Source organism: Manduca sexta, chromosome 6 (genome assembly GCF_014839805.1).
Source record: "Manduca sexta isolate Smith_Timp_Sample1 chromosome 6, JHU_Msex_v1.0, whole genome shotgun sequence".
Classification (NCBI taxonomy): Eukaryota; Metazoa; Arthropoda; class Insecta; order Lepidoptera; family Sphingidae; genus Manduca; species Manduca sexta.
Genome location: NC_051120.1, coordinates 1,151,540 through 1,168,692, shown reverse-complemented (window position 1 = coordinate 1,168,692; position 17,153 = coordinate 1,151,540). Strand labels below are relative to the sequence as shown.

The window sequence follows — 17,153 nt, the reverse complement described above, 5'->3', positions numbered from 1 at the left end:
TAGTCACGAGCACGCCTATGTTATTAAAAGGAAGGCAGATGACAGAGAAGCGATAAATACACCTATAACAACGTAGAAAGGATTTCCGTCTTAAATGGTACAAAAGGAACACCATATCGAGCAGTAATCCCAGCAAAATCGCATGATTTGTAACGCATTTACGTTTCATATTTTTTTTTAGTAAATACAAAAATGTTACTTATTTTTCGAATACGGTTTACGATATTTTTGATTTAGTCAATTGGAAAACAAAAACCAGGACTTTAGCTTAACAGGTCAAATACGTTACGACCTACAGACTTAAAAGTGAAGCACTTATTTTTCTTTGCATTTACAGTGAAAGATAAATCAAACAGAGCTTTCACCACGCTTGCGTATACAAATTTAATACTAAAACATCGAATCACAAATTATTCCATAAGACATTAGTGAGCTCCTCATTAAAAGTTACACTGTCTCATAATGACCATAATCTAAATATTATGCAACTAGACGTCATCTCTTCCTTTGATCTTAACGTTTCAGTTCTATCCTAAACAATGCCGTATACTTTCTATTCTCGTTCAATGCCACGCTATTCTTTCCTTACTTCCTGTGTTATATTTAGATTTACATCTTTCTTACGCGCCTGTACATTTATTCATTCATTTTATGTGTTAATAGTAATTTAACATTACATTTTGGTACTTTATGATGATACCAACATGCTTTGAACAGCAATGAATAAAATAGCAGTAGCAAGCTATTGATCCCAATATGTTGTAAACTGTAATGAACTCACTGCACAAAAAAAATGGCAACAAGCTATAAACATTTGCAATTAACACAGCTGAAGTTATCATGAAATCAAAAAATTTCTAAGTATATTTAAATGCAAACCTAGCCACCTGAAACAATATCTTGACAACGTCTGTTCGGCGTCTACGTTTTGTAAAACTTTTATTTCTATTCTTGGCTTTATGTACCCTATTACTATTTCTTTCTTTAAAAATCTAACAGCATTCACGAATCATCTAGAACTACATGATATCATAGATTAAAACCATTGGCAAAAGGTTTCCCAATCTTCTACTACAAAAAAAAATATCTCAGCGTTAAATCTAAAACCATTACAATAAGTTGTCATACTGCGCCCCAATCCCTTACATACGAGGAAACCAATTGCAAATGGAATGGCAATCAACGTGAAACAGGCGCGCATTGTTGTTGCCCTTTTGCATAAACCCTGCCCTCTATAGAATCCTTTGTTTATGGCACGTGCCATGGTATTCGATACGTTGATTCGTAAATGTTTGATTTGTGGGGTGTAAGTTTTAACTATGTTATGATCTGAAAAACACCAAAGGTTTAAAAATGTTTATAAAATTATGCGAGTTATTAATTATGCCACGGTATTTTTAATGGGATACATATGTATGTCTTATTTAGAGAAAAAACACCACGAAGGAACTATTCAATTTTACCTCCGATGAGCACTGTGCCGCCTTCGTTTCCGATATCGCGTTATAGGAGCTAGGACAATAAAGTCAATATAAATGTGTTCCACGCCAGGATCAAAATCACCATCATCGCGTTCGACAAAGATGGCCAAAGACAAATAAACGTCGACGGTACCGACGCTGATACCATCAGTGATACCGAGGTCACCACCTTCGACCTCACATATGAGAATCTGAAGAATAGTATTCATGATTACACCAACGAACACCCCGATGACGCTTTTCTCAAGAGCCTTACAGTGTTTGATATGTTACACCTCATCCTCCACCAATTCACTCACGCAATTAACTCCTAAAGTAAAGCAGAGGCGCAACTGGTGCATCAACTTCCGCTGTGTATATTCCGTCCCATAATGTAATAGAGACCGAGCCTAACGCCATCGAGTACCAATTACAGACTCCAGCAATCGAACCCGAGACCTTGGCATACTAGTGGTACCATAATACAACTACGCCACCGAGGCATCTATGTTTTGTATTAAGTTTTTAAAGCAACACTATGAAGGTCATTGTACAAAGAAACCTTTTTAGCTAAACTCAGAAATGCGAGCGCGGAAATGGCGTGAGCTCGCGAAGCCCTTTTCAACGCAATCCTATTGACGAACCGACCGCATCTACTGTTTACTACTTTCAGTAATTTGTAACTATTGTATGGAATCCTTGCAAATAAGCAGGTTGAGTAGCTGATGGCATCTTTTGCAATAGATGGGTATTGGGCTCTTGGAAGTAATCCATATATTTATAAAGCAGCGACTACCAGAATTTCGAGTAACACAGTTCCGCTTGAGATCAAGAGATCAATCGGAAGACTTAGGAAATCACCTGTAGTCCAGATGGACTACAGGTGATTTCCTAAGTCTTCCGATAAAAGTTATATTGCTATGTTTTTTCTTGATACTGGGAGAAATAAGTTACAACTGCACATGATGTTAAACAGAGTGTGGCCCAGATAGTGTCAGCTGACGACAGACGTTTGTCCTCGCCAATCAACACAATGATGCCGGTCTGTTTGAAACCGGATATACACAGGCTGATCCCAGAACGCGACATTCAGACGTGGGTCACTAGGTGGGTTTTAAACCTTGTGTGGTCGATATACGAGCAAAATATCTCACCACCAGCAGAGTGCAGTATAGTTGTTGGACACCGTTAATTACAATCATCAACGTCATCACATTATCCGGTGATTACTAACTGACTAAATACAGCAGCGCCTTATACATAACAGTATAATAATTTAAGACGTTGCTGATTAGCAACAAATAAATCATCGTTTTACTTCGACTTTGATTCTTTTTATTCTATTATCAGACTTAAAACCGTCTCTGGTGATGCGAAAAGGGTTTTCAATTAACGTTACTAAACACTCAAGGTCTTTAAACGCTTTCACTGATCTTAAAACCTCCATTTTACTTCAACCATTACCGACAAAAAAAGAACAACGTCTCACGCAAGTGTAAAATTTTTACATTTAGGAAAGGCATAATGGGTGTTGGAGACAATTGTAGTAAGTATTGCGTCATCAGTGAAACCGATCTGTCTGCGAGGCTGGCTGAAACAATGGACGGAGTCACGTTTGTAAATTTTATTTCAATTAAGAAAATTTATTGTGTTTTAGTAAACGCTGATCACTGTACAATGTAAGTAATTGGATGAACCGGCGAATGCACTTCAGTCAGGTTAGATAGTCGACATGTGTAGCTTCGATGGTGATAAAAATACCTGTTATAAAATAATTCATTTATAATTAGGAAAATCTATAATATTCTATTTGTGCGTGTTTATTTATTTGGACTAAGAAGATATTACAATCAATTCATTGTATTGTCTGTCTAAACTTCTTCTAAGATACAGATGTTTTTAATTATCTTGAATATTAAGTATTTTTTGGAAGTATTTTTTTATAATTTGAAGACAATTGTTAATATTTTTTTTAAATCGGCTACAGTCTAATCATCGTCTCTCATTTTACATTCATTCGTTATATTTCTCATACCGCATATTTTAATTTACCTACTATAAACTAATTAGTGGATTCGAAATAACATTGAATTTTCATTATATATTATGTATAAGACACAATTATAATTTAAGATATTTTTAAATGAATATTTATTACAGAAAATATAATTAAATTTGGCATAAATGTGACATATTTTTATAATAAATTACTATAAATATGTAGATCTTCTCCTCTAACAAATTTAGATCCTTTCGATAACAATTCTTTGTAAATGGATCTGTTTTTCGATTTCCCTTTAAGTATCACCTCAGTGAGGACCTTTATTTCTTGCTTTGTGTCAACGCTAATGCTTTGCTTCAGTATATTAAAAAAATACTTTACGAAGTTAGTTACAATTGTTTCGATATCTTGAGCTCGAGATGTCCAGTGCCTCAGTGCTTCTACGACTATGTCAATATTCATTGCAATCATGTCTTCGCCATCATCTTCAAAAGCTTTGTCTATTATATCAAGTAGTATTTTCATTGCTGCAGTTCTGTTTTTCAGTTTATCGTCACCCGTAGTAACAACTTTATGCCTTTGAGTTATAACTGTTCTTAGTATTGAAATGATATCCCTTATAATTGCCATATCTGTACTCAAATAGCTCATATGATAAGTCCATTTCTCCAATGCTCGTTCATCAATTATTTGATGAATAAAATCAATGTTATGTTCAAGAGAATTTTTGAGTATTTTAAGGAAAATATTAAGTCTACTATCGGACAGTTTTAATATTTCACTAATCAAATCTGCGAAGTAATCAGAGAATCCAGGATATGGTCTGCATATTTGATGTAGTTCGCAAATTAAATTCATATGTCGTTTTTTATCATTTATACTTTGCTTAAAAATATTCTCTGTCGCTTTTGTTATATAAACTTTAGGTATTTTACTTTTATTTGCATCGACTACGTCATTGAATATTTTTCTTTGCATACTGTATAACATCTTATTCGACGTTTCTACTAGATCGAGGATTAAAAACTCAATATCCAATTGTGTTTCACTGACGTGGGTGATAATAGAATCGAAATATTTATCTAAAGCAGCTGAATATTCCTCGGATACTTTACGAATCACTTTTGATATGTTCTTATTTATTTTTAAATGATTTTTCACAATAACTTGGAGTTTATCTAGCCGCCAAAATCCATCTTCTTTTATACGACTGAAACTGCCTATGTATGTTTTATTTCTTTTCTCATTTTCACCAGTTTTGCGCGACTTTTTACTTACTTTTCCTACACCTATGTATTTTTTACCTGGTCGTATCGGTTTATCGGGGCGGAATGTCGTTTGTAACTTTTTATATTCTGCTAAATCATCTTGTAGTTCCTTCAAGAATGCATCACCTATACGCATTATTCCTTCTAATTCTACATCATAAGTGAAACACGTCGTTAACCCTGGAATTTAAAGAAAATTATAAAGCACCAACATATTGAAATTATGATGTAGATTATATAGCAATAACGATAACATATGAAATACGTTAACTTGAAGTGTCTGTCTAGATTTAATAAGCAGAAAAAATGTTCTTGATATTAGAAGACCTAAATAAAGAGAAGGGAGTCATTAGATGGTTATGTTGCTATTAAATATTTCAACTGCACAGCAATTATCTAAGTAATATAATGATGGTCTATTAATCTGCATTCACGTGTGAAATAGATTGCAGGGTCTTGAGCCACGTATTAATTTTTATGATCTGAATGTGACTGAGTTAACAAAACGGATTTATAAAGGAATATCTTTTGAAGGATATCCTGCTTAGTTTATGAAATTAAAGTAGTTAGATGACACAATTTTTACGGACTACATCACTGAGATCATCAGTTCTGAATGAAAGGTTACAAATTATAAGATTTAAAGAATTAACTCAAGAAAATACCTCATAATCAAAATGGGTCATCATAATGTTTGCTTTTGACGTACGTCGCGCTCGTCTTCTTTTTCATTTGTATAAAAAAGGAATACTTGTACTTAAATATAAGACGTGTAGTGCGGAGTCTTGTAACAAGACGAAAATAATATTTACCTTGTAAAATAATGTAATAAAATAACACTTCCATGCTCCACGCTACAGTAAAGCAATAAAAACCATTACACGATAAAAAATACGCAAACTGCAAAATGGCTGTTTAGTATAGGTTATAATTAAATACTGTTTAATATCGATTAAACCTTCGTTAAATGGTTAAGAATTGCATTAATAGTTAGTAATTGCAATTTGAATACGACCAGGAAACCATTATACCAAATAACTAAGGAAGTGGGGTGTTTATGAAAAGATAAAGGCATCCTGATTTTATCTAGATTTTTATTATTTTAGTGAATATACCTGAAGGTGAAATATCACTTTTCCCTTGATAAGAGCAATTACTTATAGTCCGTTGATCTTCTTCGGCCCTAATCTCTCAATTTTTTGAATTGGTAAATATTCTCTGACCTCAATGTTTTTTGGATCTACTATAACCTAACCTAGTATTCATACTACAACATCGAAAAACAATTCTAGTCATTATTATTACCTGATCTGGAATTAGAACTTCGAATATCACTGGTGATTATAGTTAATCATCATCAGCCACGTGAAGTCCTTTGTTGAAAAGTGTTCAACATTGGATTGTGGTGGTGGTGTGATGTGGTATTGTGTTGTTCCCCTAAAGATTTAAGATCCCAGGTGGACCTGTGAAACACAGAGTGCAACGCAGTAATACTAGTATTAATCTAATTGAATAAATTAATAAAGGTAGATTGATTGGACCGATAAGATGACAATAAATTATCAAGACACCATTAGCTCCAAGCTTTCTAATACAAGAACAGTGGCAATTTCCCGTATCCCGCATTCCGCACGAGATTTGAAGATGTATAACGACGGTTTCGTTTCGCAGCTTACCCGCTGACGTATAACGACGGACAGATGGCACTCGGCTTACCTGGGGAATGGGATAGAGGATGAGCGGGGACTGTTGGGAGACTTTCTTGAATTGGTAATAATCTGAATTAAAATCATGATAAAAAAGCGGCGATAGCCTAGTTGGTTGTTGAACGTACTGCCGAGACGAATGTCCGCAGGTTCAAATCCCAAGGGCACACACCTCTGACTTTTCTAAAATCATGTCTGTATTCTTTGTGAATTTATCGTTCGCTTTAACGGTGAAGGAAAACATCGTGAGGAAACCTGCATACCTGAGAAATTCTCTATTAGGAATCTTCGAGGGTGTGTGATGTCTACCAACCCACGCTAGACCAGCTTGAAGGTCTAAGGCCTATTCCCTCTCAGTAGTAGAAGAGGCTCTCGCCTGTAGACACTATCTGGACCTCACTTACCATCAGGTGCAGTGGGGGCACACCGATTAAAAAAGTTTTGAGCTGTGGCAATCTTTAAAAGTAATGGATTTCAGATTTATGGCTTTAAACATAACAAGGGAATTTGATTTTCCTATTCTGATAATTGCGAGAACGTTGATAGCTGTCCAGTCGGGTATAAGGTACCGAATGCCTTCTCTTTGCCAGTAACCCTGCTTAGATAAAACCGCAATATCCTTGAAAGCGGTTTCTCAGTCTAGCAAAACTGATTCACAGAATATTACTCCCGCTACCACCTGGAACCTGGACCGCATCACCCGCACGCTATAAATCACCAGTATGCTATGAACCTCGTTTAATACGCCAACTCCGGCGCAGTCGCGGTGCCGTTTAGTGCGTATTTCAGCGGGTTATTAACGCCAGTCGCACTTACTTTGTAGGCCGGTATGCAGTCAGAATTGATATATTCGCCGTTGTCTCCATGACTAGTTCCGTGTTCGTTTTGGTTATGGAATTTAAGATGCGATTTAGCTGTTTGTTGATGGACAGTGCTCCGTATTTTATTATAAATAATGTCAGGATGCCGGATACATTATTAGGTTAGTCTGGGAATCTTTAAGGGAGATTATTTTTTAGCAATGAACTCCAAATAAAGATGATGATGATAATGAATGACAAGGCGAGCGAGTTACTCGTCTGGTAATAAATGACACAATTGCCAATAATCAACAGGTATTTATCATATCTGTCACTGCTATTCCTGTAAGCCAGCATCCACAATAAAAACATAAGCATTTTAAATTACATTTAAATTACAAAGCACTATTTATACTGTACTATGCTCGTGGAAATTACGTAAAACTGCAGTATGTACTTAGTCGGACGGTGTTTCTTGACGGTATATTTCTCCTATTAAGAGACTCAAGGAGTAGATATTAATTTTGATTAATTCTGCATTTTAGTATTTTTGCTTGCATAGTGATAATCAGCAGGATGCAAGCAGAAATACTAAAATAAGAAAAAAAATTAAACATACGTCACGCTTTTATCTTCAAAAGGGTAACTAGAGGTGCAACTACAGCACTAGAAGAACAAATCCGGCACTAAAAAACAACAATCGATTCCCCCTATATGTGTTTCGCCCTATGGTGTGATGGTGCGAGCCTATTGCCATACTACAGACAAATTTTAACCTCCGAAACTGAGCATAATACCACAATATCAGTTTGCCCGTCCCGGGATTTGAACATGGGACCTCAAAACAATGTCATACAACTACGCCAATAAGAATATAATTAAGGACCTCACAAATATCTTCAAAAATATAATTATCTTCTATTCTATACTTATAATAAATCTGTAGAGAGGTCAATTCTGTACATGAAATATATTTCCAAAATAACTATCAGGGGGTGATTAGGGATCAATACTGATGCCAAAAATGCAATTAGTAAAATTTTTGTCTGTCTGTCTGTATAACCGTTATAGAAACAAAAACTACTCGACGGATTTTAACGAAACTTGGTACAATTATTTTTCATACTCCTGAGCTGGTTATAGTATACTTTTCATCACGCTTCAATTAATAGGAGCAGAGCAGTGAAGGGAAATGTTGGGAAAACGGGAGAAGTTACTCCATTTTTAAGCTTCCGTCGCGTGTGCAACCTTAATGGTTAAAGCTACACAGAAATCATGTATGACGGAAATGTTCTCCTTAAAATTATATAAAAAATATCCCACGACAGCATAGCATTTTTGAAGTCCGAAATCCACGCGGGCGAAGCTGCGGGCGGAAGCTAGTTATAAATACAAGAATACTTATAAATATTTAATATGTATTTCCGAGTTCCAAATGAGTTTGTCTCAGTTTTTCTACATATTTCTCAAGGAAGTGAGATTAATCGTGATAATGGATGCTGTGCAGATGATTAGCCTTGTCCACAGTAATGTCTTCCGTAGTGCTTGTAACAATGAAGTGTTTAAATACATGTCTAATTATTATAGTAATTACGTTCATATTCTGGTGTTTTTAATACTAGGTCGCGCTGTATTCCGTCCCATGATGTTATAGGGGACGTCCTCGCCATATTAACACAAATTGTAGATTCTGAGGCCCTCTGAGTAAAAAACCCAATATAACTTTACCCAACCCGGGGATTGAACCTGAAACCTCAGCACTGAAGTAAAACTACGCCACCGACGCAATCCTTGGTTGTTTGATGGTTTCTTTAGCAAAACTGAATCTCTATAAGCCCCTTTTTCATAAGCAAATATATAGCATATTTTCAAAAACTATTTCCTACATAAAGTTTTTCAAAGATATTCGCGCTCATCAGCTATCAAAACCTAATTCGACATTTACTTAAACTACAAGTTACAAATTAGCAACAAAGACTATGTAGGCTATCCAGGCAATTGGCAGATACGCAGATCTAGACTCGACTTAGGTTTCCGATCCTTGATCTTTAAACATGGTATTTTATGAGCACCGTCATGTACCAGACGTTTTATTGGTGTAAACTATTTGCCGTTTAGCGTATTCTGAACAATAAATAGTAATCTATTTGCAGTATGTGAATTTAATTTATCGATAGAAGTGAGTTAGGGCCTTTTGTCTGTAGATTTTTTTTCAAAGCAAAGCGTTTCAAATTATAGGTAATTAGGTAGTTACTACAGTTTTTTTACACCGGCATCGGCAAGGTGACCTCTGTACTTGATAGGCGATGGGGGGTCCAATAGAATGTCGACTGGCGAGAGATGAGTACCTCTCGGCAGTCGTTACCATTATGCCGGCCTGTTGGAACCGAATGTGCACAGGCTGATCCCGGAACGCGACACACTTACGTGGGCCACTATGGCAGGTTTTAACACCTTGTATATGAAATATGATATAAAATATATCCAACCACCAGCAAATAACTATGAATCACGTATCGTCGCACAAACAACTAACTCATGATATAGGGATTGCTATCCATTTGTGAAAAATTCTAAATTCATAGTAAATAATTTTTTTTACAAATATCTGGTTATTTTTCCGTTATAAGGCATCCTTCGACTTCTGATTTCTAACATTCTATGCCATTTAATATGAAATCATTAGTGACATGTACAAAAGGCGTAAATGTGGAATTTGTCTCGTCCGCCCACCGTGCGTGGTGAGACGCCGGCCGAGAGTCGAAACCTCAAGGTCTTGCGTTCACTTTCCGCGCTGTTTTTACAATATTTTTGTAATTGACATTTGCAGAGCGGATCGTGTGAGGTTTTTGTCTCTAATTTATATTTATTAAAGCTTCGTTAGCGTGGTTATTTGCATGCATTATATTCAATATGATTCATTATAATAATACGAATTACACACTTCATAGGATACCGCGAAGGGTTTTTTAATTGACAAAACACGCGGAAATCAATTAAACATAATGAAAACTGTTTGAGTGATGTCATTTAGCGTTATGATATCGAGTTGTAATGCGATAATGACGAGGTGGGTGGCAGAGAAATAAATTGTGAATGCGATTACTCGACGGTTTTCCACGTGGTACGACTTTATTGTGAGGGGGAAAACGAACAAAAATCACTTGATAATTGACTTTATCAAGTGATTTTTGTTCGGCGATAGCCTAATTGGGCGTGGAACGTACTGCCAAGACGAATGTCCGCAGGTTCAAATCTTAAGGGCACACACCTCTGACTTTTCTAAAATCATGTGTGTATTCTTTGTGAATTTATCGTTCGTTTTAACGGTGAAGGAAAACATCGTGAGGAAACCTGCACATCCGAGAAGTTCTCTATAGGAATTTCGAAGGTGTGTGAAGTCTACCAATCCGCACTAGGCCAGCGTGGTGGACTAAGGCCTCTCAGTAGTAGAGGAGGCCCGTGCTCAGCAGTGGGCAAATATATAATACAGGGCTGATATGATTATTATTTATTTAATTGACTTTAAACACCCAGTATTAACCGCGCTTAGGAATATATTTATATTTTTTGATTCCTGGCACTACACGGAACCTGATGGTAAACGCGAAGCCATCCAGATAAAGTATCGAATGGTAACAGATCTGGATATCTTATGCCAATCGACACAATCATGCTCGCTTACTAAGATGCTTTTTCCCGCTACGGCGGAATGACCCAGGATTACAGAAGGAGGGAACTCACGCCCAGGCACACTATTCCAAAGCTTGATAGTGCAACAAAGAAACGAGTTGGCGAACCTATGATATCGGGCCGTGACGGTTAGAACCATCAACATAAAGCATAGAAGTAATAAGAGAGTTTGCTTCGGTAGGTGCCACCGCTATGTCTTTTTTTCCGCCAAGCACCATCGTGGAATCACGGTTTTACGGTTTAAAGAACGTTGTAATCAGTATTAATACTAAAGAGACTTAAGCCCTGACACCTCAGGATGACGAGCATAGTACCACGCCTTTCATTGCTTAGCTTGAAGTACCTACGCATAAAATACAAACACACTCAAGCTTTTTACTCAAGAACAGACGCAATTGCTGCACCCACTTTCCGTCGTGTGTACTCCATCCAATAATGTGATAAAAGGCGAACCCATCGCCATCATCATCATCATCATCAGCCACAGGAAGTCGACCGCTGAACATAGGCCTCCCCCAAGGATCTCCACGTCGACCTGTTGGAAGCGGCCTGCATCCAGCGACTTCCCATCGCCATATTGACAGTCAATTCGTATAAAATAATAAATATAGCAATTTTTACAAACGAGGATTGACAATTATCGTGGATACCATCTTGCCATCAGGGGAGCGGCTCGCTTGTCTCGTCAACAGTTAAAACATCTTTGCATTTAATTACCAACACGCATAATCATTATTTAGTAATGTATTCACTTTGTACTAGAATGGGAAATAAGATTTTTCGTGATTTATAGCAGTGATGCTAGTTATGTAGATATTTATATACATTAAAAATAGATAGGTCAAGGATGCGATGGCTCCAAAGGTTAATATAGTCAAAATATACGCAATAGTGCCAATTTATGTCACATGGATTTTAATTTATAGCTTATGCGAAGACTTCCGTATAGCGCCATGTGAGTAGGTACCTATAAGGTTAATTCCCACAGCAAAATAGGACCTACGCTTTGTAAAATCGAGTTTTTAAATTTAATTGATAAAACTTAAATAATATAATTATATGATTTATATAATGTTATATTGTTTTGTAATACTTTTACATTTAGTAGTAGTTTGAAGGATTGTTATTAGGAGAGTTTCTTGCAGTTTTTCTTTTTCACAGCAGTAACGTTCCGAAGCAGTGATAAATTCGTGACGAATTAAAATAACTTGTAAAAACAAAATTGCAGTAAAGAAATATTTAATTTAAATTGCATTATATGTTTTATTTCTTTCTTTATGAGTCAAGAGACAAGTAAATAATAACATTATATAATTAACTTAAATAATAACATCAGAAGTACGGATGCGTTGCCTTTGGTAAAGGAAGGAAGGAGAAAGTTTGGGTCTCTAGAAATCTCTGCCGACCTCTGATTAGAGTGGAGTGAAGGCAGGTGGAAAAGAATGGTCATATAAAATATGTTTGTCCGTATTTGGTTATCATATCCTTCAAAAGCATTACTTTAGTAAGAGTATTGTTGCCGTTATCATTTCTACAGGAGCTGTTCAGATAGTAAAAGGCATTTTATAGTCTACCATAGTAAAGCGACTTTATCGACTTTCAGAAATATATTGCATTTCGTGTAATAGTCTGACTCTAACGTGAATCAACAAGAAATTGAGAAGTTGTATTTGTAAACCTTCGGAACGTGCGCCGCAGCGATTTTCACCTAGGACTCTCCCCATTTACCCACCTATGTATAGAGTAAGTAAATATTACACTAAATCTTGACTAAAAATGAGCTAAGATGGCTAGACCACCCTGGCAGTAGCCAATAACAGTATAGAAAGTCGATATTTAACAGCATAATTATAAAAACAAAATCTATTCGGCACAAATGGAAAACCACGAAGCAGTTCCGCGCTAATCTTATGAATGTCCAAGGAATAAAGGAAACAGCCCGTCTCCAAGATGTAAGATTTAACCGTACCTGATCGTAAAACGTAGCTTCCGCCCTGATATCATGTTGTACGGTTATTATTGAGTTTGATGTACAGATATGAACGATTCGCTGATTAGAACTTGTCCTTAGATTGTGCAATGAAGATACAAGACAGTATTCAATATTAATTTGCAAACTACTGTTGATATACACAGGAAGTATTTTTCTTGTATCCTTGTATTTATGCAGTGGTTCAAGAAGGATCTTCCCTGGAATAAATGTGTCGCTGTGTATGTTTTCGGGTTAAAATGTAGCCTATCTGTTAATGTAGGACAGGGTCTATGTGTGTATCAATTTTCCTCTTAATCCGAACAGCTATTTGTTGGGACCGTTCAAGTATTACGTAAGGACCTAGTGGTGGGGGTGGGATGGATATATGATACTTTTTTATTTTCGATGAAATGAAAGCCGGAGAGGTCTGAAAGTGATTCACCACCAATATTTATTTAATAATTATTATTATTTTTAACTATAAAAGCATCAATTTGGTAAACAACTCGAGTTCAAATTTCATACAGCACTCGGTTAATTTAAAACTGTAGTCATATAAGAATAGGTATCTAGTTAACACAATTCAACATCCGTTTCATAATGATAAATTCGTCTCATACTCGAGCAAGGACGATTGAGCAGGTTTCCAACTGTTACAAATTCAATTAATTTAGCTTTGCAGGTATTTACGAAACTATTTTTTACTCTTGTCTTGCTAGTATAGATTTTCTTGGGCTTCAATTCGCTTAACATTGACAGAAGTTCCTTTGGCTAGAATACCAAACCGACGGATATAGTCTATCCGAAATTGTTTCGCGTCATGGCAATCTTTGTTTCTGGCAATTTTATGAGACAAGTAAGCAACTGAAAGCAAAAGCCACTTTGTCAGCCACAAATTTTAATTACATAGTAAAGCATTGCAGTTTGAATACTGGTAGTCATTGAATATATAGATACTACGTGCTAGATCTGGCGTTATGTACACTCATTGTCTACTCAACTGTATTGCAATCCGTCCATCTGATTTAAGTATGATTTCAAACAGCTTGTGGTTGGCTATGTACGAACTACGGAGTGACGCTCATAATATAACTGGAGTCTAAGTGTAAACCGGGATGTAAATAAAAAATATTACTCAAATAAGTAAAGTTATTTGTTCAAGTGAATAAATTCGTTATAACAGTGACGTTTTGATTGCCATTTTAGTTTATTTATTTTATATTTTGAATTAATAGTTTATATGGACGTCCGTGTCTATAGAATATATGTCAATGGTGCACATAGACAAAACATGCTTCGTATCATAGACAATGGTCATGTTCATAATAGAAAAACCATCAATAACATCTATAAAGCGAATTACTGTATCATAAGATTCAAATTCAAATAATTTTTTAAGTTGATCAATTTGTCTATCTAATTGTACCTAGTAAAATAATAAATGCACTATTTCCACTAGACGCACATACGCCTATAAGGCTATACGACACGTCATAATAGTTTTATTAAGTTATACGGGCATGTGGGCCGGTAAACAGAACCATAAATCATGTTTAATGGTTCACTATCTCTCGTACTAATGTATAGATGTATATTGTGCATAAATTAATTAACGTTTGTATAGATTTCTTCCGTGCGTATTTATATAAGTTATAAACAATAATAATCTTATCTTACTCTACTAATATTATAAAACCACAGGTTTTACCAATGTACGGAGTGATTCAAGAGGAAGGTTCAAGTGTATAATTCATTTATGATTTGTACTTAATAATAATAATATCAGCCCTGTATAACATACTGTCCCACTGTTGGGCACGGGCCTCCTCTACTACTGAGAGGGATGATGATATGATTTGTACTTACGACAGAAATATAATTAGGCATATAATTCTATGAGATACTTAATACTAGTATTTTCAGGGGTACCCAAATTAGGCACAGTCTATATCTTAGACTAACTGGTGGACTAAGACCTAATCCTTCTTAGTAGTAGAGGATACCCAGCTGTGGGACAGTATATAATACAGGACTCATATATCTTGGGCTACCAGTGATAAAGTTGTTCATTATTGATCATAAATTTATTGAACACATAATAATCTATTATTATACGTTTATAATATGACACTGATCGCGCCGACCTCAATATATCTGACCTACAGATTATATCGCAGAATTCTTGCGAAGAATCCTTTGCATAAATGATGCAATAAGGACACATTGTCTTTTATAATATCACGCATTGTTATTGCGCAGTACTTTGCGTTATCATGTTTAAAACAATCGTAATGTATAGACTAAAATTTTCAGAATTGAAAGTATGAAAGAATTAAAACATGGTTAAATGGGATATGATTGAGACAAGGATGTTTCGCGCTCACTTGAAGAGGCCTTTTAAGGACTGCGATAGGCTGATTGAAGTGTGGTTTAAAAACAAATTTTAACTGGCAGCCTTGTTGCAATTTGACAGAGAACAAATCACTGTTCCATATTTCGTCGGTCACAGAGTAACACATAGCAGCGATTATGACAGAGTAGCAATATTTCTTTTATAGTTAATACCAATATAAAGGAGAAAAGTATGGAATTGGGATGGGTGACTTATTTAATTATACTATATGCTATTTGCATCCCAAAAACGTTGAAACAAGCTAGTCTGTTTTTCAAACACGCCGGCATACTAGGGTAAATATTTTACTAAGTTCGATTGTAACAATTATTTAATACGTAAGGTCAAAAGCAAAGAAAAAAAGCTTTTTCGTAAAACCGCCAATAAAAGTGGTTTAAAAATAGAGCGCATGCGAGTATTCGTTTCATCTTTTTCTTTCGCGGTTTCCTAATTTCCGATGACGTCATAAAGATATTATTACATCTTTTTCGTTTTAGACATGTCCTTCCATCGGATTTAAAGGCTCATTTTAAACAATTTATCGTGCTTTGTGTGATTAAAAAGGACGACATTTTTTGATAATATTAATAAAACAATTAGTAACATAGCCTATAGTCCGTATATTTATATAACCCGATTCCAGTCGATTCTTATTATGTAGAATCTTATTATCATGAGAACGACTTGCAGACCGTATTTATGCATATTGGTATCTATATGTTGTGTCGAGTTCTCTTCACTCTTCGCCACTATAGCCTATTGTATCGACTGGCAAGGACTAAACAACTCTTTTCAGACAACATTTTTCTAGAACCCATTCAACTTACCTCGCAGTCATCGCCGTGCAAAGAACGAACGTCTTTGGAAATAAAATTCAACATTGCACTATTGCCTGAGTGAATATGTTTTCACTCCCACAAATACATGAAGGCTTTATTTAAGTAAAATTTATTCAAATCACATTCATTTTGCGATATACCTTCTCTCAGCAAGGTGAGCGACATATTAACATAGCTCGGACATACTAGCGGTATGCATAATAAATACTGTTATTTTTACCTGGCTGATATAATTTTTACGATATTCTAGATTATGTTATTTTTTTATCACATGACACGGCTGTGAGGACTCGGGATCGAATCCCGGGTCGGGCAGTGATTCTGATAAGTAAGTATCAGTCTGGAGTCAGAAATTTGTTCCCGATGTGTAGCCTTATAGCCTTGGTGTAGTGGGACGGAATACACGGGCGAGAAGTGAGTGCGTGAGTTGGACTTCTGCTTACCTCGTTGACGATAAAGGCGTGATGTGTATTTGTTTTTGTCATTATTTACGAGGTGAAAACATATCGATTATACAGCCACTGTCTCAGAGTATAGTATCCAGTAGTAGACTGGCTGTTCTTTATGTCAAACAGTACCTAATTAGGGGTCGCAAACCGGTATCCCGGATTTCGAAAATACCGGAATACCGGACCAAATTTAGAACTTCAAAATACCGGTATTGATTTTACAAAAACCGGGATTTTCGGTATTTTATTTTTATAAAATTCAGTACAAAATGTGTGTAAAATTATTAATTTTTCGAGTTTTAAATCGCAAAAATTTAAGCTGCTTGCAATTTCATTCATTCGTATAGGCGTATATTCTATAAAGAGCGAGCAAAATACATGGCTTATGGATATATTGCTACTTTTGTTTTGTTCTAAGCATAGTAGTGTTAACTGTTAATTGTTATTTTAATAGAACTTATAAGAAATATTTTTTGTTCTTTAAAGTCTATCCTCATTATTCATACACGTTATTTATCTAAGGACGGAGCATTGCTGCGATAACAAGTCTGTTTCTTAGTGCTGATGGCATG

The 17,153-nt window shown here is 35.7% G+C and overlaps 1 protein-coding gene across 1 annotated transcript; it reads right to left on the bottom strand.

Annotated features, from left to right (window-relative positions):
• Nucleotides 1-3,618: 3,618 nt before the first annotated feature.
• LOC115440956 lies at nucleotides 3,619-5,578 on the bottom strand. The gene is made up of 2 exons (XM_030165489.2): nucleotides 5,543-5,578; nucleotides 3,619-4,910 (listed from the first exon to the last, which is right to left on the bottom strand). The coding sequence occupies exons 1-2, from the start codon at nucleotides 5,574-5,576 to the stop codon at nucleotides 3,658-3,660; spliced, it is 1,287 nt and encodes a 428-aa protein (XP_030021349.2). The 5' UTR covers nucleotides 5,577-5,578; the 3' UTR covers nucleotides 3,619-3,657.
• Between the last annotated feature and the right edge of the window lie 11,575 nt (nucleotides 5,579-17,153).

Bases quoted from the DNA above. Each gene is read 5' to 3' on its own strand.
- LOC115440956 (XM_030165489.2), bottom strand. From the start codon at position 5,576: ATGGAAGTGTTATTTTATTACATTATTTTACAAG. The intron at 4,911-5,542 runs GTAAATATTATT...TTTAAATTCCAG, and splicing joins TTATTACATTATTTTACAAG to GGTTAACGACGTGTTTCACT.